The 24,169-nt window shown below is 49.3% G+C and overlaps 8 protein-coding genes across 8 annotated transcripts; 4 read left to right on the top strand and 4 right to left on the bottom strand.

Moving 5' to 3' along the window:
* Positions 1–3,043: 3,043 nt before the first annotated feature.
* ATNIH1004_006759 (aromatic amino acid ammonia-lyase) lies at positions 3,044–5,197 on the bottom strand (the record flags this gene model as incomplete). Its single annotated transcript, XM_033571386.1, has 2 exons — positions 3,044–4,970; positions 5,028–5,197. 2 exons carry the CDS (start codon positions 5,195–5,197, stop codon positions 3,044–3,046), a joined length of 2,097 nt encoding a protein of 698 aa, XP_033424701.1.
* Positions 5,198–7,180: 1,983 nt separating this feature from the next.
* On the top strand, positions 7,181–9,432 carry ATNIH1004_006758 (SDR family NAD(P)-dependent oxidoreductase; the record flags this gene model as incomplete). Its single annotated transcript, XM_033571385.1, has 6 exons — positions 7,181–7,225; positions 7,312–7,563; positions 7,633–7,912; positions 7,987–8,231; positions 8,610–8,625; positions 8,903–9,432. The coding sequence occupies 6 exons, from the start codon at positions 7,181–7,183 to the stop codon at positions 9,430–9,432; spliced, it is 1,368 nt and encodes a 455-aa protein (XP_033424700.1).
* Positions 9,433–11,481: 2,049 nt separating this feature from the next.
* ATNIH1004_006757 (oxidase ustYa family protein) lies at positions 11,482–12,620 on the bottom strand (the record flags this gene model as incomplete). Its single annotated transcript, XM_033571384.1, has 4 exons — positions 11,482–11,531; positions 11,592–11,795; positions 11,863–12,267; positions 12,320–12,620. 4 exons carry the CDS (start codon positions 12,618–12,620, stop codon positions 11,482–11,484), a joined length of 960 nt encoding a protein of 319 aa, XP_033424699.1.
* Positions 12,621–13,214: 594 nt separating this feature from the next.
* ATNIH1004_006756 (S53 family peptidase) lies at positions 13,215–15,179 on the top strand (the record flags this gene model as incomplete). The annotated part of the gene is made up of 2 exons (XM_033571383.1): positions 13,215–13,416; positions 13,474–15,179. The coding sequence occupies 2 exons, from the start codon at positions 13,215–13,217 to the stop codon at positions 15,177–15,179; spliced, it is 1,908 nt and encodes a 635-aa protein (XP_033424698.1).
* A 778-nt stretch (positions 15,180–15,957) lies between these two features.
* On the bottom strand, positions 15,958–17,558 carry ATNIH1004_006755 (MFS transporter; the record flags this gene model as incomplete). Its single annotated transcript, XM_033571382.1, has 3 exons — positions 15,958–16,956; positions 17,017–17,403; positions 17,454–17,558. The coding sequence occupies 3 exons, from the start codon at positions 17,556–17,558 to the stop codon at positions 15,958–15,960; spliced, it is 1,491 nt and encodes a 496-aa protein (XP_033424697.1).
* A 760-nt stretch (positions 17,559–18,318) lies between these two features.
* On the top strand, positions 18,319–20,310 carry ATNIH1004_006754 (uncharacterized protein; the record flags this gene model as incomplete). Its single annotated transcript, XM_033571381.1, has 4 exons — positions 18,319–18,351; positions 18,903–19,054; positions 19,123–19,595; positions 19,643–20,310. 4 exons carry the CDS (start codon positions 18,319–18,321, stop codon positions 20,308–20,310), a joined length of 1,326 nt encoding a protein of 441 aa, XP_033424696.1.
* A 639-nt stretch (positions 20,311–20,949) lies between these two features.
* On the bottom strand, positions 20,950–21,586 carry ATNIH1004_006753 (uncharacterized protein; the record flags this gene model as incomplete). The annotated part of the gene is made up of 2 exons (XM_033571380.1): positions 20,950–21,455; positions 21,514–21,586. 2 exons carry the CDS (start codon positions 21,584–21,586, stop codon positions 20,950–20,952), a joined length of 579 nt encoding a protein of 192 aa, XP_033424695.1.
* A 978-nt stretch (positions 21,587–22,564) lies between these two features.
* ATNIH1004_006752 (oxidase ustYa family protein) lies at positions 22,565–23,764 on the top strand (the record flags this gene model as incomplete). Its single annotated transcript, XM_033571379.1, has 6 exons — positions 22,565–22,817; positions 22,890–23,027; positions 23,083–23,204; positions 23,258–23,342; positions 23,429–23,632; positions 23,685–23,764. The coding sequence occupies 6 exons, from the start codon at positions 22,565–22,567 to the stop codon at positions 23,762–23,764; spliced, it is 882 nt and encodes a 293-aa protein (XP_033424694.1).
* Between the last annotated feature and the right edge of the window lie 405 nt (positions 23,765–24,169).

Here is a 24,169-nt window from a genome sequence, read left to right as displayed (position 1 = left end):
ATCCTCCGGCGTTACCAGTCTCACTGTGGACTATTGGCAGTATTACGATCCTATCCGCAGTTATGGTCCCGCCGAGTGTATTCAAGCTACGCAAGATTTCGTTGACATCATAGACCCTGTCCTCATTGATCATGCAGACAACCAGACTCTCAGTCAACATCTCAAGTCCTCTATGGGCGCTTCACCAAACTATAATAATGTTAATTTGTCACTCGGATCTCCACAGGGATCACATCATTCCAGTCCCGAGACTGGGACCCTGCTATCGGAGCGCCCACGTTCCGTTATTATTGTGATAATATCACAAGTTCCGATCGACTATATCTTGAAACTGCCCAGACCGAGATGTCTCTAAAGGAAATCATAACCCTGGCAGGGTATAACGCACCTGATGACCGCTTCGTGACTGGGATCTGAACTAAGCCGGCTATATTTCAACTATACCTCATTTTCAATACCCTCCTACGTTCTGTTGCCGCCCCATCCCCAAACACCGGCACATTCCGGCCTAGAGACGGTAGTATCAACCTGTCCAAAAACGACGGCCTAAGCTGGAACTACCAAACCTGCACGAAATTAGGTGACTACTCAACGGGAGCTGGCGTTCCCAAAGATATGCGCCCATTGATCTCCCGCGTCATAGACATAGTCTCCGCTCTCAAACCCTGCACTGACCTTGATATCACATCCCCTCAGGGCGTGAGTCACTTTAACAAGTATGGTGGAGTGCATTTCTCATATCCCCGTTTTGCTATTATCAGCGGCTTGGCAGATCCCTGGCGAGACGTGACGCCCTTACCTAAAGGACTGTCTCTTCGCCCCTCGACGGATGATCAACCGGTTGTCCAGATTGATGTCCCTGCCGACGAGGTGTGGGATGAAGCGCGTGGTGCAGTGAACCATTGAGAGTTGAAAGGGGCAACGGATAAAAGAACTCCCCCCAAGCCTATTGCCGACGCGTGAGATGAGTTACTTAGGTTTGTCGGGATTTGGTTGCATGGGCATCGTGGTTGATCTATAGTCTAGCAATCATATCGATTCGGAGATGTAAGTAAGTCTACGCAGCTGAATTGTTATTCTGTTGTGGAGCGTCCAGACAGGTAGATAAGTATATAAAATAAAGCTCATGTGAAACATAATAACAAACATTTTCTTCGAGCAGAAATTCCGAACGTAGACTTTCGCGCTTTACTTGCTTAGCTGGAACCATGGCTAGCCGCTCCTTCGCATAGGCCGCTGCGGTCATTGAAGCGTACTTTTGTCATCTGTCGTTCGTATGGGAGTCGGCATAATCGCTGATTTCCTTGATGACAAGGCAAGGAAAGTTATTAATCAGGCCAGCTGCCTCCATCTCGAAACAGATGGACTTCCCTTCAGTTCTCTGGTTTAGTTCCATGGCTAACTGGTTCCTTCCTTTGCGTGTTTCATAACCTTGTTGCCGGATGCGATTATCCTGTAGTGAAATATTGGTTTGTCCGATTGCCTCTAGTAATCAAGTACTGGTCGTCAGACTTCTCACATTCAGTAGAACTGTCCCTCCTTCGGTGGTCAAATGCTGCGCTGAATAGCAGGTCATTGCTGGACTTCTGGTATGAAAAAACTGGGTCGGATTTTCTCATCCTGAGCTACTTATCTGCCAAGATGTTCGATATGTTTGACCTCCCCGCCATGGAGTTCGACCTGACACTCATTACTGCTTTGAGCAGAACAGCTGGGGGCTTTACAAGGAAGCTAATTCTTTAAAAATTATTCGGTATTTGTTTTCTAAGGTCATACCAACTACACCACCACTGTCTCCTTTGGGGTTAGTAACTGCGACGTCTCCTAGTCGAACATCTCGGTTCTTGTCAGGGTCGGGAATGCCGCCGCTAATGCCCACGAGAAGACCAAGGCGGAGCTAACGAACGAACATGGCCATCGATTTTGCAGTCGTCGCTGCAGGGGCAATACCGTATGAGCCCAATTCAGATGTAGTGACGATAACATATGCTTAGTGTGATATCAAACTAGAGGGCATTACTTTTCCTAGTCACTTGGTTTGATAGCGAGAACATCGTCAAAGTCTGAGAGAAGTGAAGGGCACACACGTATGCCAGATGAGTCAACACACATCACAGCTAATACAGAGGATATTCAAGTGATAGATTCTATGTAAACTTGTGGATCATTCAATTGGAATAATTCACGATTAGCTTGGCTGCCTTATTCGATGGAAGTAGCTGCCTCTTCAATAAGTCGTTGCGGAGTCCATCCACCTTGCTATAAAGGGATCAAACCGTAGCTCAAGGAGGCTATAGGTTTGTCCTTAACATTGCGCTGCCGCTTTACATCCTGCCCTGCTTTCGTAACCTCTCAGGCCGATTCATCTCCCACCACGTGAGCAGCCGCTCAAAATCTAAATTGAAGGTCCCTAATCGCCATATAAAGGCTCCTTCCACATATATCATGGCGTCTGGATAATCCTGTCCCAACATTCACACAGCCAGCAGGCTCAGAGCTCGCAAGGTTGGCAGCTGATTTCTCCCCGATATAACTAATATATATTGATTATTACGGTGTAACATTTGACCACCTCCTCCCGGTTGATGATAGGTAATGCAGACTAAATACTATTGAGGTCGAGGATGATAATGGTGCTTATGCAATTAAATATGTGCTGTTCATTATAGATCTTATTGAATTTATAAGATGTTAACTGTGCCGAGATGTCCTAGGAGGAAGGGGACACATGATTGTGAACGAGTAGACGATCTTGTGCAAGATAGAGTGAGACGGTGGCGGCAATGAAAGGCAAGAATCAAGAATGTTATGCAAAGGATTGGTGTCGACTTTTCAAGTATGCATTCTCATGTGGATCTGTAGGATGTCAGAATTAAGCACGAACTGTTTCGAACTATAGTTGTTATATCTATCTCTTAAACAGTATCTATTATCTTCATTCGTATCAATATACAAACAACAGAGTCTCTTATTTCGCCACCATTAGACCAGTCTATCTTGCATTTCCGTCTATACCAGTCACTTATGCAACCGCAGAGTCAGATCAAAAATCCCAACACCTCAGCACCACCTCCCGCATCTCCCCCTGCCGCAACGCAGTGTACACCTTACTGATCTGCGACCCGATACATTCCTTTTTACGCGCTTCACCCGAGTCGTAAGTCGGATGGTCGACAATCCCTCTGTGCAACGGGACGGCCAGCGTCTCGCGCACGAACTCGTATAGCATTCTCGACGAACTGCACAAGTATGTTTTCGTCCTTGGATGGCGGAGAAATTGACTTCGGGTGGTTGTGTAGGTCTCAGTGAGCATCTTGCTCACTTCGTCTTTCCAGTCGTTTATGGCGCTGGGTGAGACTCCGGAAGTGGAATTCGCGCTTAGAGAGGCGAAGAGGGTGCCTACGGTGCATGCGGCTGCGATTTCGCTGCGGGTGGAAAGATCATGTGTGCTGTTGCGGGCCCAGTGGTCCATAAGCTGCTCCCAGATGGAACCCTGCAGTGATTGAAGATTTCCCACTGTTTCTTGGAAAAGACCTGCGGTGATATCGTTGAGTTTCTGACGTGCGCCTTTGGCGAATTCCAGGTGGAGAGCCCGGATATCGACGGCTTGGCAAAGAACGTAGAGGTAAGTGGCCGCCATAAGTGATAGGACTTCCACGGCATCTGCTGCGTACCGTGCGCTGATAAAGGCAAGGGAGTTCAATGCCTGGTTGTGCATCTCGGCTGATTGGACATGGTTGCTAACGGGGTGATTGAGGTATCCAAGTTCCGACATGTAGGATGCCATATTAATATCCACACCCTTGAAGGCAAAGGACGTGCTAGGATCATCGATGCTTAGGTTCGGGGGTAGGCCGTTGCTAAGCATGGGGTTGATAATTTCCGAACATTGTGAGAAAAAAAGCTTTCCGAGCATCTGCATCGCTCCCATGGTCTTTTCCATTGCAGATGTAATTGCCGCGGCTTGAAAGTTTCCTCCGTGGTGGACTTCTTCATGCACTGGATCCAGGAGTGGGTTGTCTGTGGTTGCATTAAGTTCACATTCAACTTGTTTGAATGCCAACGCCATATTTTCAATCTGCGGCCCAATCCACTGGCTGGACGTTCGCAGTGCATAACGATCTTGTGCCAGTCCGCCATGCCCAGGACCGCCTTTTGATGCCAGTTGTGAGTCTGTCAAGAACAGGAATATATTTGCCGCGGCCTGGCGCTGGCCATCGTGGGGCCGCACGTCCGCAATAAAAGGGTGGTAGTTCTGTCGCGTTCCTAAGAGAGCCTCGGTTCCCATAGCCGTAAGCAACTGGGAAAGCAGGACTAGTTGATTAGCCTCGAAGAGAACCAAGCTGGCTGCACCCGCACTGAATGCTGTGCCGTTTAGAAGGCCTAGGCCCTCCTTAGGTCCTAACACCAAGGGGGTTAACCCAAGTTCTTGCAGCGCTTGGTCGGCAGGTATTATCTGACCATCACGGTCTCTGTGGATAGAGATATCCGGGTTGCCTTCCAAGGCGCCGGCAATATACGCCAGGGGAGTCAGATCCCCCGAAGCGGAGATACTCCCACGCAGAGGTACGGTTGGGGTCATCCCATTGGACAGGAGGGCCAGGATATGATGCACAACTTGGGGTCGAACGGCGGAATGGCCGCGCAGGAGGGAGTTGCACCGCGTGAGCATGGCGGCTTTGACGACCGGGACTTGCATGCGGTGACTCTTCAGCTCTAACGAGGTACCCGATCGAGGAGCTGTTAAGCCCCGATCGGTCGGAAGTAGGACAGCCGCGTTGTGATGCTGGATCAACGCCTTCTGTAGCATAGCGTAGTGATTAGTGCGGGTGTCTGCACTTCCACCGAAGCCGGTGTTGACGCCATAGATGGTCTCGCCGTTGAGCAATTTCTGATTGAGCACCTGGACACTCTGCTCCATCAGATCCAAGACGTGCGGATTGCTGGTGATTGTCGCAGGAATGCCATGGCTGGTCGATTGTCAGCTGGTTCTAGGAGACGTCACTAGGTACCACCAGGGAACTTACTGAGCAACGGCATATACAGCGCTTACATCGAGTGAATGTCCATCCAATGTCAGACCTCGCGTCGTTTCCAGGATACGACACAACCGGCTACAGGACGACAGCACCGTGGTTGTATAGTTTGATGGACAGGAGCCATCCCGGTAGACGCTGAGAGGAACAGACTTCCCCATTTTCAGTGTTATGTTTCGGGGAAGCCCTCAGATGAAATAGCCCAGTGGACAAGCTTATGCCGAGAAAGCTGCAAAGGTGGAGAGGAGTTGATGACGTGTACTAGAAGATAGATAGATAGTAGGTAAATAGATGACAATAGAGTAGTGTATCTATTCTCGGCTCACGTCAAAGTGCTCATCGGATAGACATGGGCAATACTCGGGTGAGACTGATGCTGAGCCGAATGATCCGCAGTGTGCGAAACCAAGACCGCACTTCGGATAAGACCGCTTCGAATACGACTCAACTACACTGTAGACACGGAATCGACACGGAATCGACTCGACTGGACTGTTTGCTGAGAGATCCCATTCGTCCGTGGCGATGCATTTGGGCCTAGATTTTTCTGGATTTTTCTGGATTTTTGTGCATGGAAGCGAGCGCCCCACCGACTAAAAATTAGTTCGACAAGATTCAACATTCACCTCTCTGGCCAAATTGGTGGTGTCAGAATTGTCACTGTAGATAAGAATACTACAATGTATTGTGGCTGCTCTATTGAATGCCTTGTTGCTTAATATTGTATGTATGTGGTACGATTCCATGAACGCTCGCCTATGTATACCTAGCGCCTTGGCAGCACACAGAGAATCGCACTTTTCCCGCGGATTCTACCCTTGAATCTCTCATGTATTTAGCCAAGATAGCCACTCAATTCTACCCCTACTTGTCTCCCTTTGAATTGGAGCTTCCCTCTGGCCTGTTCTTTTCATAACAGTATGGATCGAAATACAGCTTCGTTCTCCGTCAACGCTGCAAAACCTACGTATCTAACACGCTTCTGCCCGGTCAGGTTGTGTCAGAATAGGCAGATATACCAGTACTACTTGCAAATCGTAACCATGCTACCTTTGTGCTGTAGTGGTATATCTGACAGTTTGGGTCCAGAGCCGGGCAGAAATGGTGGGTGTTGTGGAATTCAGGGGAAGTGATGCGCAGCGAGCTATTCTATCAGCTACAGGCCAACTTTTAGCCGAAATAAGAAGTAGATGTCGTTCGATGGAAACACCAGGAATCACAGTATCTCAACCAACTGGGTCTCTTGCGTTCCTATCTAGGTGCTCAACTAATTATCTAAAAGATTCAGGGGTTGAATCGATTGTCAGACATGTCAAATAATATTGCCGCTGGTGGACCAGAATCATGTGACTAGATCGGGGTAAAACCCCCGCGGAGCACACAACAAAATAATCAAGAAGAGCCCAACCAGCTCAATTCATTCAAATAAGACCTTTTTACCAATCGTACTCTATTTCCTCTTCGGGACTAGCCGTATATCTAACAGTATTTAGCCAAGTTCGTGGGTGCCTCCGTACCCCCTGAATCCCAGACTCCATACTTCCAACATTTTCGAGAGCCAATGGGGCCAACTGGGACGCGAGAAATTAAATGGGGCGCAGCCCTTTACACCAGGGACGCAAATAACTGTTAGGCAACTCTTAGAAAGCTAATTAGCCCAACCTTTAGGCCTTGGCTAAGGCGAGCTTTAAGCTGGGGCTACGATAGACACCAGTATACGACAGGTCCTGGTAGATGCATGCATCAGGGTTTGCTTACTATCTTGATCCTTCGGACCCCTCACCATTATAGGGGCCAAAAATGCAATGATCTAAAATTCTAGCTACGTAATTGAATGCCTATCATACCAAGGCATCTAGTTGGATTGCATTTAGATTGTTATTAATAATCGAATTAGAACCCGCAGTCTCAGTGAATTTGTGGAAATTACGATGATTTTTAATATAACCGGCCCTTCCACCTACGGCATGGAGGGCCGCAGCCTACTTAGTTGGTTCTAAGTTGATGGGTAGTATAAGTATTGGATAAGGCTGGATACCTAATTAGTATAATCCTTAATCTGTCGTGGAGAATATTTAACTACAACATTGTAATCACTTTGAATTCGGTTAACCCCCCCAACTTTTATAACTCTTCTGTTCACTATGATCGCAAGCACCCAACTCGATGGTGTGGCTCTTGTTGTCGGAGTTAGTCTTCTCATACTCCTCCATATCTCGCTTACCCCTCATGCTATAGCTATGCTACTTGAGGCTAACATGGTACACCCATATAGTCTGGCCGCGGCATCGGTCAACAAGCGGCCTTTTCCCTAGCCGAAGCAGGTGCCAGAGTAGTCATCTTCGCTGATATGAATGAAGAGACAGCCAAATTATCTGCCGAAGAAAGCAAGAAATACGCCTCAAATAAGGACTACACCGCGACTACTTTTACCGTTAATGTTACCGATGCCAAAGGCGTCCAGGATATGGTGGATTTTGTCATTGAGAAATTTGGACGTCTTGATTACTGTGTGAATGGTGCGGGGGTGAGTATTATCTATTTATCTCCATGTCTATATTATATGCACTATGAACCAATTATAAATATCTAATAGGTTGATAATGGCGTTCACTGTCCTGTTGCCGATACTAACATCGAAAACTTCGAACGTATTATGAATATAAATGCAAAGGGTATGATGCTGTGTGTCCGTGCCCAGTGTGCAGCGATGCGCAAGCAAAGCCCCAAAACAGTCCAGGGCCGTAATGGCACGCGTGATATTGGGCGCGGCGCGATTGTAAATATCGCCTCTGCAAACGCCTTCGCTGGTCTCCCAGGAAAAATGTCATATACTGTATCCAAGCATGCGGTGATGGGGTTGACAAAGATGGCAGGTATGTTCTATTTAATTTATTATACCTTGCACCACATTGTAAAGGGAATAAAGGAATATTAATAAATTATATAGGGCTGGATCACGCTGCAGAAGGGATCAGATGTAATGCCGTCTGCCCGACATGGGTCCGGACGCCTCTTCTTGATATTGAACTGGAGGCGAACCCTGAAGTTGCGGGCATGATCTCTGCTATTGTGCCGATTAAACGGGCGGCAGAGTGCGAGGAGGTGTCAGATACAATTGCGTATCTACTTAGCCCGGCATCAAGTTATATTAATGGGACCAGTGTTTTGATTGATGCAGGAGTTACGACAACTGTACGTCTCTTTTAGTCTTATCCTGATTGTTTCATTCTGCTATTAGTTCAATGGCATTATCAAATAGTGTAAGAATGAAGAAAATTAATTGAAAAGACTTCTCTATTGCTCCAGTAATTAATACTCTAATTCCGAGAGGATTTTCTGAATGGACTGTACGCCAAACCGTCTGTGGAGTAACACAAGCATAAAATTTCTTCCTGGACCTTACTCAGGCACTGTTGGTGTTGAATATTTTAATAATACCAGTACATTACAACTAAGAGAAAAAGAGGACAGGCTGCATGCATAGGGAAGTAGCTGAGTGGAGTCGATGCTCAGAATAGCGCTTATACATATACGATTTTGATTGATCCTCAGTAACTTATTGCCTTATAGATAACCTTACGGAACTGTGTGTTTAGCTTAGTATTGTAAATTTCTAGGACGTCCACTCCGCTCGTGTCAGTATAAAAAGGCCTGTATGGGGCAGCAAACGGTCAAAGTTTCTCAATGTGTATCTCAACCAAAATCTTTGCCTTTCAGAATGAATACAATCAAACCCACCATTGTTCTGGTCCATGGTGCCTGGCATACCCGGACCATGTTGCCTGCGTCCGTCATATTGTCGAACCCTTGGTTGAATGTGGACAGCGTGTCTTGATGGTGATGCATTCTTTTGTTGGGGGCAGTGTGTACGGACGCAATTGAGGGTCTGTCGTTGGTAGACCGCCAACGCAAGGGTCAACCCGGAGGCGTTATCCATCTTACCTACCTCTGTGCTTACATCCTGCCGCCCAATAGCACGATCATGGGAATTGTCGAGGAAGCTGGTATGGCACATCTTTGGTCCCAATTCGTCAATGAGGCGGAAGATGGGTCCACATTTCCTGTTGATCCAGTGTTGTTGTTCCTCGGCGGGGTGGACAAGGAGATCGTGGATGAGGCACTGCCTCATCTAGTGCGCTTCCCTCGCTCAGTCTTTACAGCCCAAACGTCTGGTAGCGCCTGGCGACATATTCCAGTAACCTATGTGCTCACACAGGAGGACTACTCGGTGCCTCGGGTGTACCAGGACATTATGTTGGAGAAGGTGCGCAAAGAGGGGCTTGTGCTCAGAACAGTGGATTTTAAGACCAGTCACAGTGTGTTTATTACGAAGCAGGAGGAAATGGTTCAGCTTGTGGTGGAGGCAGCCGAAGATGAGCGCAACCCCGTATGAAATAATGACCGTGTAGCGGTCTTAGTACGAAACAAGACTAAAGGGGCATGGCATTTACCGCAGCAGAGGTTAAGATGATTAAGGTATTTCAGCACCGTTGTCGTATGATTTGTCCATGTCAATATAGTGGAAATATTGGAAATCGGCTGTACAGAACCATCTATACCTCGTCTCCCTTTTGCATAGTTGGATATTCTCCGCCCCATCCCCGTTTCCAGCAAAAAAAGTGTTCCACGGTTATTCGGGATTCTTGAAAAACTATATACCATCATGACATCCTGCAGGTGCCACATTGTTTCCATGGTTCTTACTTATATAAGATCTCTTAACGGGGCCACTACTGTGTGAGCAGCACCGCAGCGATATTAGCCACCACAAAACTCCAAGTCCAATGAAGTCCACGCCTAATATGATACTTCACCGTGTGATCAATTGACTCGGATATTATTGATCCTTGGGAACGGTATATCTGGTACATCCTTCCCCAAACACTTGCACGGGGGTTTCATTCTTCCTTCCTTTATATCAAAGAACACAAGCTGACCCTCCGAGACGATTTCGTTTAGCCGCTCAATATGTCGGTGGTAGATACCCTCAGATGACCTCCCAGGTAGTGGCAGAAGAACCCCGCGGAGGAACAACAGTGTTGCTCAACTAGCAACCTGCTGGCTCTTTACCCAAGCCTTAGGTTCACGAGCTGTACAGATAACGATTGCCTTAGGATGTAGTTCCATCAGTTCCGGTACGACCTGCAAACCGGGGGCATCCATAGCAGCAATATATCCATCTAGCCTATAAGAGAGCGAACTTGCTGTTGCTCTTGGGGTTCGCCCTAAGCTAGTGCCTGAGGATTCCAATCCAGGGTTTAATTTCAATTGGACGACCCTTTGTTGTTTGCGTACTGCCATGGTGGATGGGCCCATCTAGGAGAATGCTGAGGGCAGTGCTGAATGAGGTGGTTGCTGTGCGGGAGAGACCAGGCGCAATAACTTGGATGTTCTTCCCGGGCTGTGGTACAGAGGCTTGTTGACTCATATTGATGGCTTTGGGACGTATCTGTAGGGAATATACTACTTCAGGTGAATCTTTAGTCGAGGTGGTGTATTATCAGTAGAATGGGAACAAAGTTACGAGTAGTATGGGAGATGGTGGGAGGACAAGGCACAGCATGCAATACTTCGAAAAGTATATATATCTACTAGGTATTTTTAGGACAAAGGATAACTTGGGAAAGTCAAATACGCTAGAGTTCAGCGCTGACACTTCATGCATATATAAATGACCTTATAGTGGACAGTGGGCTTTTTTTCTCTGTGTGCTGCGTGATTATGGCAACGTAATCGGACACTGAATGGCAAAGTTTTTCACCCCTGCCACCCCCCCATTTGGATAATATTTTGTCGGTCAGCTGAATACGCGTATGAGCCAGTATCACCGATCATATAATAATATGGATCTGCATTGAAAAGGATAAGTTCTCTTGAGGTCTCTAACTATCTGAATCTATCTGGGAGAATCGAATAAAAGGTGAAAAACAAGAGGCAAAGTCAGACTGAGCGGATACTGAATAATGGGTAATATATTGACCCACTTTGGTCACACTTTGTGACATTTTACCAAGACCATGAGCCATCCAAACTGTTGAACTAGTGCCCCAGCCAGGTTTTGCAGAAACCTGGTATCAGTTGTTGAGTACTTCGTAGAGGTGAATGGGATAAAATGCGTAGGATTATAATGAGGCGTGCGCTCTTCAATAAGTTCCGTGGCTGGGAGGACTCCAGCTCGGACAGCGGGAGTTTTACAATGGCCTGATTGCAAGAGGCGGGCTAATTTATTTTCTTGGTGCCATAGTAGACTAGCCGCTGCTTGAAATGCAATGTATTGAACTTAAAATGCCTACTGACGCCTTAGATACTCACTTGTGCTGGAGATCAACATGATGTATGCAGCGTTACTGAGGGTGGGTTTCCTTCCCAACGATACATTCCCCATAACATCCCATCTGACAAATATAATCTGAGATGTGGTCCTACCCTCTGGCCATAGAATCTAATTGATGAAACCGAGTCTATCACCCTCTCCCTTTGGATATGCAACCCCTGAATTGACGGATTAGCAATGCTGCAACTACTTCTGGTAAGGTCTCTGGATTTACGCACCATGGATGGGATGAACAAGCCATCCAGGTTTCAACATATCCACCGTCCGGGATTTGGTCCATTGATCTAGCCTTTCCCAGTTAACGCACTGATGGGAGGTTGCGTTCGCGATCGGAAGCAGAGAACCCGGACTCCATTGATAGGTTATCAGCCCGATATCTCCATGGCACATGGCCGATTGACGAAGGAAGTCGATGCAGTGCTCTGGCAGGAATCCGTCAGCAGTGCAACCTGGTAATACTATTATGCAGGTGGGATATATAATACAGACCATTATGCATCCGGTTCATGTCGTCCTGCTTTTCGGTGAACTCCGGGAAATAGTAGTCGGGGTACATATACTGATGAATTCTCTTCAAGCAGTGAAGTTCATGGTAGACATTCAGAGTCCCCAGGTATCCTCCGCCCTCCGGAACAGCGACTCCGAGGTTCTCTCGCCCCAAGTGTTCGATGTATTCCGGCTCGATGATGATGTTCTCCGCTAAGTTTGACAGGAGTAAGTTGGGCTTATGTTTGGAGCCGGAGAAGAGCGAGCCGTGAAGCTTACCATTGAGTAAGTCATGCCATGCCTTATCTAGTGCTGGGCTTGGTTTCCCGACGAATCTCCCATCTTCCGTGATATGGTCCTCCAAGCTGAACTTGTGGTTTTCCCACTGAACAGCGGTCACGGCAGGGGCTGCAACGTGCAACATAAGTTACTGAGGAATCTACTTGGGGACGAAACATACAGAGTGGCAGGCCATTCCGGCGAGGATCCAGTCCATTCTTCGCCACTGCAGCTAGGACAGCACCATAAATTGCGAAAAGAATCACATGGCCCATAATCAGCCATCGGCCTTTCTGCCACCAGCGTAGGTGTCGATGAGGCGCGAGTCCGTATGGATAACCTTCAAGCAGGTTGTCCTGGGAACCACCATCCTTAAAGGGCTCATGCTCCTTGGAAGGTTCTCTGGATTTATCGCTTACATGTAGATAAGGTGTAGGGCGTTTCACCCATGAGAGAAGCTGCAGCCTATTCAGGTGGACCATGGCATATAGAAGTGCAATTGAAGCAGAAGAGAAACGGACCTTTCGTGCCCGCCCTATTTGCGGAGTGTAGGATTTTTAAGTAATGCATTTCAATAAAATGTCCTGTGGTGAGGAGAAATATTACTCCTCCTCGATAGACAGTCCAATAAGAAGCAATCCGACACTGATGACCGGGCTGATGTGATGCGGAGGATCGCATGGTGAGGCTGAGGGTAATGCACTGTCATCGTATGCTGCAGATATGACTCGGGGTGGTCAGCCTGTCTCAGACCTTTACCATCATGGTCACCGCCGTCCAGTGGTGACCTCAAATGCAGTGTCAACCATTGTCACATCTTCTGCTGTTTCTTTGGGTGCCTGACAAGTGACTCCGGTCTTATTGCTGATGTTTCAGTTCCTCAGCTTGTCCGCGTTCTCTATAGCCATTTACCAATTTATTTACCTTTATTTTTATATTATTTTTATTATATTTTCAAAGTCTCTTTTGTCCTTTGCCTTGTCATGCTATACTTGAAATGGTGCAATAATCATCATAAACAAAAAGTGGCCGGAGCATGTTATCCGAAAGTACACTTCTCGGGCAAATGCTGCATGATGAATCTTTGGATCTTATATCATCTCCTTTTTACCATATCAACGGTCGTGACATCATGGACACCTTACGCTATTAAAGAAATCCACGAGGTACCCTCAGCATGGACTCGCCGAGGAGCCGCAAACTCAACTCTGAATATAACACTGTACATTGGTTTGCAACCAGCGACTCCCAACAAATTGCATAAGCATCTCCTTGAAAGTAAGATGACGTTGTCCCGAGGTCAAGCGGAACCAATTTTCTAATAAAGACATATAGTTTCCGATCCTTCCCATCACAGATATGCTCAGTTTTTAAGCAGGCAGGATGTAAGGAAGGCTCTGGAACCGCCTCGACAGGCTGTGCATCACGTACAGGCTTGGTTGAGCCGTGCGGGCGTCGCCGATGGCTCTCACTCAATCTGTGAGAGCAGGGATTGCATGATGGTGACTTTGACTGTTGCAGCTGCAGAGAGATTGCTTCAGACAAAATACCATGAGTACATTAATGGGGAGGAAACGGCAATAAGAGCAACACAGTGGTCACTACCAGAAGAATTGCATGAGGTGATTGACGTTATCCAGCCCACCACGTCATTCTTTCGCATTCCAGCCCGGGCTAGGAAGATGGCACGTCAGAATAGAACAGGAGGGGAAAGCAGTAGCACTTCACTCAACGATCTCGCCGTAGAGGTCGAAGAAGGGACTGGCAACGTAATAGACCTACAAAGTATTCCGGCCAATTTGACGCCCCACCAAGCATGCAACACGAGTGCGGTGACGCCCCTGTGTCTGCGAACCCTGTATGGGACACTATACTATAAGGTTCAGGAATTGAGCCAGAATCGAATGGCTCTGGTCAATTACCTGGGGGAGTTCAATAACCAATCCGATATTGCACAATTCCTCCAGGCCTATCGACCCGATGCCGTTGCGGGAGCCAAAACTTTCCATGACATTAGTATTGCGGGTGGCATCAATCAGCAAAGCCCAGCTACACCGCAGCAAATAGCGAAGGGTATAGGCCGGGAGGGCAATCTCGACGCGGAAATCATGCTGGGCATTGCGCATCCTATTCCCCTTACCACGTACACGGTCGCCGGGGAGCCACCATTTACTCCCGACTCCTATACCCTCACCAACACCAACGAACCCTACCTCACATGGCTAGACTGGATTCTCGCACAGCCGGACTCCGAGCTCCCCAGCGTGGTCTCGACTTCCTATGGTGACAGCGAACAAACCGTGCCCTTTTCATACGCCCAGCGTGTCTGCCGGGGCTTCGCGCAGCTCGGCGCTCGGGGCGTATCCGTCATCATGGGTTCTGGAGACCATGGAGTGGGACAACCAGAGCACTGCATGTCCAACGATGGCCAGAACCGTCCCCAGTTCCAGGTCAACTTTCCCGAGTCCTGTCCGTGGGTCACCTCGGTCGGGGCGACCAAGGGGATCGAGCCGGAAGTCGTGGCCGTGAATGACGACAACGGGTTCGTCTCTGGCGGAGGGTTCAGCAACTACTTCCCTCGTCCATCTTATCAGCGACAGAACCCGCAGGCGGTTGCTCGATACCTGTCTGAGATCGGCGACTTGCACTCGGGCCTGTTCAACCCTGAGGGGCGAGCGTATCCAGATGTCGCGGTACAGGGGTATCGGTATGCCACCGTCTGGAATGGGGAAACGCGACTAGTGGATGGGACATCAGCATCGACGCCCACGTTCGCCGCGATCGTGGCTTTGGTAAACGATGCGCTGATCGCGAGCGGTCAGCCACGCATGGGGTTTTTAAATCCGTGGCTATATGCCGAGGGACATGAGAGCTTTCGTGACGTTACGGTCGGGTCTAATAAGGGATGCAACACCACGGGCTTTCCGGCGGGCGAGGGATGGGATGCAGCAAGTGGATGGGGCACACCATGGTTTCCTGACTTGGTGAAGATGGCGCTGCAGCGGAGATTCCGTAGTAATCGACCCTGGTATGTCCCGTGATGCGGCCTCGGTCGAGCATGCCTCTTTCGGTCTCGGATATACCGTCTTGATCACCTGACGCCCGCTCTCTGCCGCTCGCTTCTACAACCAACCGGGCCAGTAATCCAGTATAGATAGTATGAAGCCATACAGCCACATACAAACGAGGTATTGATTAGATTTCTTGGTGGAATAGGATAGTCAACATAAGGAAGCTGTACAATTAATTTTTTCCGTCCCGAAATTGCTGCGGCAGCCAGATTTGCCTTCGCCGATGAACCACTATAGGTGCCTCTTCCGCTTCCTCCTGGCTTTTCTTACTAATATCCTGCATTTCGTTCGATAAAGAAGGTCCCGAGGCATTATTCTTATCCTTATTAGTTTGTTGGGAATTTTTTTTAAGCTGTAGATTAGCTTGTTTTGCGACCTTTTCTCTTTTTGACGTCATTTTACTGACTGTTCCTCTGGGTCCATGGGCCCGAGAAGTTAAACAGGCTTCAGGCCTTTGCACCTGTGCTTAAATATTTGTTAAATGGCCTGAAAGCGGCGATGATAATCTAACCGAGGTCATGAGAGTAGGCAGAGTTCTCGAGAGGGGAAACAATGGTGAGTTTAGTGATCGAAAACCCTGAGAAAAAGAGATCCTTCGGATGTGAGTGAGAGGGCGCTGCGCCAGGTCACTGAAAATATATATTTCTAGGCACTTGTAAATTATAATGCGAATTTACACTGGTCATCCCTCTTTCCAGGTGATCATCGTGCATTCCTCCATTCAATCCCCAAAGTCTTCTCTCGACCATCAGAGTAACTGGCGACCCTTGGCTCGCAGCCGAGCACCGTACAGCCAGAGAAGGAATGGAGCCGGGACCCCGATGCCCAGAAAGAGAAAGGCCAACATGCTATTGCCCCATCCCTGACCAAGATGCTTGTAAAGTGCAGGGGCAAATAGAGGAAAGCAAAAAGCAAAGATACTCCTCATGAACTGGCTGGCGGCACTGGCCGACGCCATGTGCCCTTCAAAAGCTTCCATAACATACTGCTGAAACGCCTGGGTGGTCATAATCATGCCCAGATTGAACATGGCGGCCCCGATGTCGACTGCGATCCATGGCAAGACGCGCTCGGCCGACCAGCCGTAGAGAAAGAGACCCGCTGGAATGAAGAAGAGCCCGGGCAGCAGCAAGGGCACGCGGTACTCGGGGGCCGTCTGGCCGCCGGCTCGTCGTTTGAGGTAGGCCCATAACTTGTCGGTGACGCGCGCTCCAACCTGGGCGCCAATGGTCGAGCCAATGACCAGGGAGATATAGTGCAGGCCACTGACCGAGACGGATTGATGATATCGGACGATGTAGACAGTCGCGAATTCGGTGATCACCAGATACAAAATGCCAAAGTTGTAGGCAAAGAATATGGAGACGACCTGGAGGATGGGTTGGGTGGCCAGCATCCAGATCGGCCGGCAGATGGCCCATTTCAGCTTCCGCGGCAGCGACTGGGAGAGGACATCATCCCACTTGGTGTGATAGGGCCTTCCCGTCGCTTTGCGCAGTTTGCGCGCCCGCCAGTGGAGGAGGACGCGCTCATAACTTTCCGGGAAGAGCCAGAGCGCGCTGATAGCCAGGCAGCCATCGAAGATAGACAAGACCCAGAAGAGCCACCGCCAGCCGACGCTGTTCGTGATGACGCCGCCGAGAATGGGACCCAACGCGGGCCCTAGCAAGGGAATGAAATTGGCGATCGAGAAGGAATACCCGCGCTCCTCGGGTCGCCAGCAATCGCCGAGGACAGGGATGGACACCTGGTTGTACGTCAGTCCTGCCGCCTACTGCACAGCATCGGGGGTCAACCATTCCCATACCGCAAACTCGGCGCTGGCCCCCAGACCCGACAGGATGCGCCCGGCCAGCATCAACCCCCGGTTGTGGGCGAAGCCGCAGACGGTGTTCCAGAGCACATACCAGGCCGAGGCGACGATCCAGACGACGCGGCGTCCGTACACCTCGGAGAGCGGCGCCAGGACCATGGGCCCGAAGGCAAAAGCCAGCACAAAGATGGAGAGCAGCATGTTGGTGGTTTCGGGGCTCGAGTGGAGGTCTTCGCTGATCGCCTCCAGGGCTGGGGCCAGCATACCCCCGCTCATCAACGTCACCAGGCCGCCAAAGGAGGTGATCATGGTGATCCCCCATTTCCACGGCATTGACCAGTTGAGCGGATTCTCGGGGTCGTCAAGCCCGTTCCATGTCACCTGTCGTCTCCCGTTAGTTGTCGTTAACCTCTGGAACTCCCACCACTCACCAGAAATTCATCCTGCTGGTTGGAGTCCACCTCGGTCTCTTGGGTTGTTTCTTCCGTTTTGGTCTCCTCGGCTATGGGAGCGGCAGTTTCAATGTCGTCCTTCATCTCTGGGGGGCTCTTTGTGTCAACTGAGCGTGCACACCACAGGAATCCCCCGGGAAGAGAACAGGACCAGGACGCTGTATATAATACAGCCTCGTCGCGCGGAGCACGCTAGTTCCCAAAGGCGCAATCGGGGCCGAGGCCGCTTCGGAGGCCGGCCAATGGTTACTTTGCAGGGATCGCTTATGGCCAAGATATCTGTCAGAATAAGGCCAGTCCATGCTGGGACATCATGGGAAGTAATAAAGTGACGTGGCTATATAAGCTGTTCCTCCAGAAGAAGAGGATTCAAGCCTTCATAGAGTTACACTTATAATCCTGACAATAAAGTGTCTCATTCGCTGTTGTTGTTGAGCGCCCGAATCCTGGTTTGACCACCTTCTTTCCTAAGGACCTAAAGACCTCGACGTAGATAGTACCTGAAGAGGAAGATCCCCAGGAAGATTCTCAAGGCTAGACTAGAAAAGGTATAAAGAGGTTCAGCGTGTGATTAAAATGTATAATACACGCTGAGGGGGTGTCTCAGAATAGGCAAATATACAAGAACTACGCACAAATTGTATCAGCGCTACTTTTGTAGTGCAGTGGTATATCTGACAATATCCGGGCGCTCAGGGATGAGGCAGGAGTTCTGGATCTATGGACGATTCCTGCTCGTATCCAGGCCATCCTGTCCACCCTACGCCACCAGTAACTCCGCGTCTCTTAGGCGTCCAATGAGTCCGACAGGTCATCCGGTGCGCATCCCGTCGCACTGCTTACGATGCGGGGTGCCCCCAATCAGCAGCTTCCCAAGGTCAGTTAGATACTGTGCTGCACGGACAGGGGTCCTCTCGCGTGGCGATATTGGTTGAGACAGGGAGCAACGGGATTCAGGAAGGATGCAGTCCCATGCGCGCCGCCCACAAATCACCACACTGGACGATTGCAAACTGCCAAGTCTCCCAACTAGAAGCTTAAATAGACGGACCGACTGGTGCCAATCGGGGCCCTTTCGAGGCCGTCCACCGACTAATCGCGATCAAGGAGATCATTCGCCGCACTGCCAAACGTGGTAAATAGATTGCATAGATAGGATACAGTAAGCGGCGGGGTCTCTTATTCGGTATAAGAATGCTTCCGTGCGGAATGCTACTCTACGTCTACGATGGCTCTTGTAGATTCATGGATGACCATAATCGGAATCATGTTCCAGGAAGCGCAAGTGACCCCAGCGCCGGTGACGATCGAGCGTGATCCGCTTGAGGTTCGGAGGGAGAGAAACAGGCTGGCACAGCGCCGACACCGCCAAGGCATGCTTCACCCCCTGATATTTCCACTTACGCATGTTCTCCAACTAATGCCCAGTCAGCGAAACGGGAGAATGCCCATGGCAGACGTAAATCGAACCCCCAGAGGCCCGGCTTGCTGGTCACCCAAAGTCCGGACTCGACGATGCAGACGACGGCTATGAGTGTCCCGAACAATGCAGCGTCGATCCAGCTGCCCAATCCCCTCAAGTAAGTCGAATAACGTCCCCCCTGGTTTGTACTGGCTGGCCGTGGTTGACACCATGACGGGTACCTAGTCTGGACTACCTGCCGGATGTGATTCGAATGCCTCATCCCAATGTGGGGGATTTTATGGACTGCGAAAATCTACTGATGCAGATGGAATCATCCATGGCCTCCATCCCACCGGGTACGGAGAATGACAATGAGCGTTCATGTCGGTCCTATTCCCCCTATACCACCCGGCTACCAGAATCGTCGCCCACGGCAGTCAACCACAACCTTGATCAGACACAGGCTCACCACTGCAAATCCCACAGCACCTCCGCGCTACATGAAAATCAAATGGCCCTGCCGAATGCGCCCCCCTTGGTGCCTGACCCCCGCTTCCACTTGCCCTCTAGGTGTTGCTCCGATGACAGTGGTCATGTCGTCAAGCAAAATTCCGACCAGGGCCCAGCAGCATACGGCACGCGCGATCAGGTATCTTCTGTCCCAACATGCTATGCCGCCCGAGCCGAATGCCCCTCTATATCGAGATACACCCCAGGTACGCCAGAGGGCAATGGTTACATGGTCGTGTGCTAAATGTTCCAGACACGCATGCTGCTCCGTCGCACGGCACCGCAAACTGCTCTCACCGGGCATTCGAGTCCGGAACGGATCGAGCAGACCTTGCCACGCTCCAGCTGCGACTGGAGAAAGCCTTAATATCCATCGAGGAAGCCGGATTTGCATCGATAGAGGATCTTGTCACTGATTATTATACTCGGCAGTTCTCCAAGGACACGACCCTCGCGGCCGCACAGTCCTACTCCCGCAGTAGACGCCTTCGCCACCTTCTCCATGCACTGCATGAGAATACCCGGACCTGGAGTGAGCGCGAAGTGACCGGATACCAGGAATCCGTGATCCGAGCAGCCGAGGAAATACTTCGAAACGAGATCCAGAAGCAGGTCTCCAAAAGCCGGCAAAAAAGACCACCGGATGTGACGAAGGCTTCAGGCTATAGTCATTCCTTCGCCCACGGCCATTCGTTGTCGCTTCCGAATTATAGCCTACCACTTTCGCCCTCCATGCCTTCGCGCCGAAGCCCTGAGATGGAGACTCTTCTCGAGAAGATTCGTCGGAATGCGCTGGCATCCACCTTCACCCAAGATATTCCCCGCCTACAAGAAACTGTAATTTGCCCGGAATATTTCTTTGTTGCACTCACCGTCTCCGTTATGCCACCTTCTGCTTTTCTAACGACACGTTCTATTTAGGTTCCGGAAGTGTTTTTTCTACTGACTGAGCTGGCCCAAAGTAGTGGCCTTCGCGGACAAGAACGATCAGCTGCAGTATGTCTGTTTTTAAATATGCTTGGATTATAGATACACAAGTATTACCGGAGATTTTATTGTGTTATTGGTGTCTGTACGGCATACAACTGTAGTGACTCAACTCGTTTGACTTGGGCTATGTGCATAAACGCCGCCAGACATGAAGATCCGAGATAAAGATGATCACCGTGTCGAGGTACCAAGTAGGTGTACATGAGACTATTTACGAACAATTGATGTCTTCCAAGATATTTACAGCCTAAATAGATTTGTTAGAGGGGGACTATGTTTACAGTTATGGCTTATATATCAAAGAGTGAAATTTCGAACCCCACCCTCCGTAGGTCATAACTAAATGCTTCCTACAGACATGGAGACGGAAGGAAACCGGAATATTCATTGCACCCATGTTCTCCGCCCACAAAACCTCGAAGATAGTCTGTACCTACCCTATCACCACATTCCGTCGCATTTGTCCGATGGTCAACCAGCACATACAATTCATGTGCCATGAGAAGATCTAATAAGTGTTTAACTATGGCCTTGCTCTCAGAGGACTAGGATACTTACTGTCTTAGTCGCCTAGTGGTCATCCGAATGAGCTTCAGAGCGCTTGTCGGCGATATAGCGTGTTGCGGAATCAGCATCTGCTCGCTTGTCGGCAATATAGCGAGTAGCAGAATCCGCGTCTGCTCTCTTGTCGGCGATGTAACGCGTAGCGGAATCAGCATCTGTTCGCTTGTCGGCGATGTAGCGAGTAGCAGAATCCGCGTCTGCTCGCTTGTCGGCGATGTAGCGAGTAGCAGAATCCGCGTCTGCTCGCTTGTCGGCGATGTAGCGAGTAGCAGAATCCGCGTCTGCTCTCTTGTCAGCGATGTAACGAGTAGCGGAATCAGCATCTGCTCGCTTGTCGGCGATATAGCGGGTGGCTGAATCCGCGTCTGCCCTCTTATCAGCAATGTAGCGAGTCGCTGAGTCTGCGTCCGTTCTCTTGTCAGCGATATAACGTGTAGCCGAATCCGCGTCTGCTCGCTTATCAGCAATATAGCGAGTGGCCGAATCCGCGTCCGCGCGAGCTGCAATTGGGGCTACGAGAAGGATATATTATTATTTGGCGTTCCACTGAGGCACCAGTCACCAACATACCATCAGCTATGGGAGCTCCGGCAGCAAGAGCAGCGAAGAAGGAGACGAGGGCAAGGGTCTTAGATAGCTGCATATTGCTCTGTTTGGAAGACGTAAAGTGTAATTGTGAACAACTGGTTCTGGAGTTGGCTGTGGGCTGTAAGAATATTGTGGTCGTATAGGTAGAATAGGCGTCATGCAAAGACCAAGTTCAATTTATATCAACGTGGTAGGCACACCTTTGGGTCACTTGGGATCAGAATGACCTTGTGTCTCTCCATTACCAAGGTAGACAGCTCACCATGACCATTGACCGGAATACGGCCGCATCGGACATACGAGCACTGCGTTTATTCCCGAACATGGCCTATGCAGTGTCAAGGTGAGTTTGACTTTGCTTTCGATTGAGGTTTCAAATTCACATGCCTGCGGTGTGATCCAAGGGATGAGAGTAAGGCATGCCAGGAGAGATGGAATAGCTCCGAATTCTATTCCTGCTCCGCAGAAGCCTGTCCAGTAGAACCGTTCAGCCAACATGTCTTGTTGAAACAGGATATAACTTGTCAAACGATGCCAGACGCTAATGCAAGGTCAATCCTGGTGGGCCTAAACTAAGGGCCCCATTCCTTTCTGACAAGGAAGAGTATACCCCAAATTATTAGCATGTCAGCCATGAGGCTGCCGGGTTCCTCTAAACATGATTATTGTCGACAGAGGGAAGTAGTGCTCACCTAATCCGCTAACTGATGACGGTCAACATTCGTGACCTGCAGTCATTCACCAACGGTCTAGCTGTGGACTATTCGTAGCGTGCTGACACTGCATCGACCACAATATCGTGATTAGAGTATTGGCCTTTATCATCAGGTGTCTGTGTGTAGTACCATCGAGTAGGTCCCCGCTGTTACCTCGGATGACGTCTCCCCATGGTGATGAAATGCAGCTGCATCTTGGCGTTCCCATTACCAGGTGGACGTCAGGTTACGTGCCCTCTGCTCCACGTTTGGCATATCTCTCTTCCTGCAGTTATCTCTTCATCTGAGGGCCTGGAATGGATGTGCCTCAATCCAGCATGGACCATGACAAAGGAACCCATTTCGACGACAATGTGTCGCTTCTATCGTCCAGGGACAACGTAGACACGACAGATAGTTTACTAGAAAAGTCGCCTTCGTCTCAACGCAGGTCACTACCTGCCTGGAGGGAACATATCTGTTTCTTGTCCTGCACTATCACTGGTTTCATTTTTCTCCTGGTTCTGATCACAGTCCTCATCGAAAACAACAAGCGACTGAAAAGCCAACTACGTGAAAGTACTATTTATTGTACGTTTTATTGCACATATACCCCATGTATCGGTGGCGCATATACAATCACTAATATGATGAAATCAACAGCGCCAGCCAACGAGGTACTGGAATGGCATTCCGTGGAGTGGGCATCTGCCGATGGGGAATCCCGCGACGGTGCTCACGGCGACTATGTTGGAGAGCCTCGTCCTGTCCTCGAAAAGGCCTGGGGAGACATCTTCGACGGTAAGCATATTTTATTCTACAATGGCATGAATGTGACCCACTAATAGCATGATAGTCATGAATGTTCGTATCTCTGAAGAAGATCTGCGTGCCGTCGAGCGGTTAGAAGGGGCCGTCGCGCTGCCGGACGGGGGGTACGTTGGCAGTCTGAATATATTCCACGAGTTACACTGTGTGGTAAGTGCCAGGATATCATATCTTCGGGCATGTACTGACATCCTATATGCTAGTGGTGGATGTACAAATTTGTCCACGCAGACCATTACTTTGAAGGCGCGACTCGAAAACAACATGCTATTATGAAGATACACGCTCGTTAGTATCTCTCCTTCCTCTATCTCCATTACTGTATCTCTACGCTGAACTGGATCAGGGCCTGGGAGCTCACTATAAAAACACAGACCATTGCTTGAATATCTTGCGCCAGTCAGCTATGTGTCACGGCGACGTGGGATTAATCACATACAATTGGAACCCGGATGTTTTGAAGCCCGATGCCACGGCGACGATGCATCAGTGCGCTAACTGGGATCGGATCACTGAGTGGGCAAGGGCGAGAGCCGTGAACATTACGAAGCCGGGCGTCTTGGTGCATCCAAATTTAGGTACGAACCTCAGTATCAAAGTACCGCATATGGGCTAATAAGCGTTCCATAGGAACTGTGTTCAAGGAAGGGGACAAGGAGGAACTGGCCGTTGGTATGCCACCGGTGGAGATCGACCCGGACTCACTGTGATCATTCGACTCTCAGTTCTAATTATAACTGTTTAAATGCAAAGCAAATGTTGTTACAAGCCTAGCGGAATAAGTCTGATTAGTCTGCCTTTATTTACCATAGAGCCATTCTCTATAAATAATTAGTGCTTCCTTATTGACATGCTAGTCCCAGGCAGATCCAATTGCATTCTCTTTATGTAATCCAAAATTTGATAGAAGCTATAGAGGACTAGCTGTCGACGTATCCATATGCAGCTATCATATAACACAACATAGAAATTGAGGTGTACCATCCTACGATATTAGTAGAATTTAAAATCAGTGATACAAAAGTGAAATTATCGTATTTCGAAATACCCTGTATATAGAAATGTAGGCTCTCTAGGCCAAGGCAACGTAATATACATATATATCGAATATTTTA

The sequence above is a fragment of the Aspergillus tanneri genome (genome assembly GCF_003426965.1).
Source record: "Aspergillus tanneri strain NIH1004 chromosome Unknown AapTan_7_pilon_pilon_pilon, whole genome shotgun sequence".
Lineage (NCBI taxonomy): Eukaryota > Fungi > Ascomycota > Eurotiomycetes > Eurotiales > Aspergillaceae > Aspergillus > Aspergillus tanneri.
The sequence above is the reverse complement of the archived record's forward strand: the minus strand, read 5'-3'. Positions and strand labels throughout refer to the sequence as shown.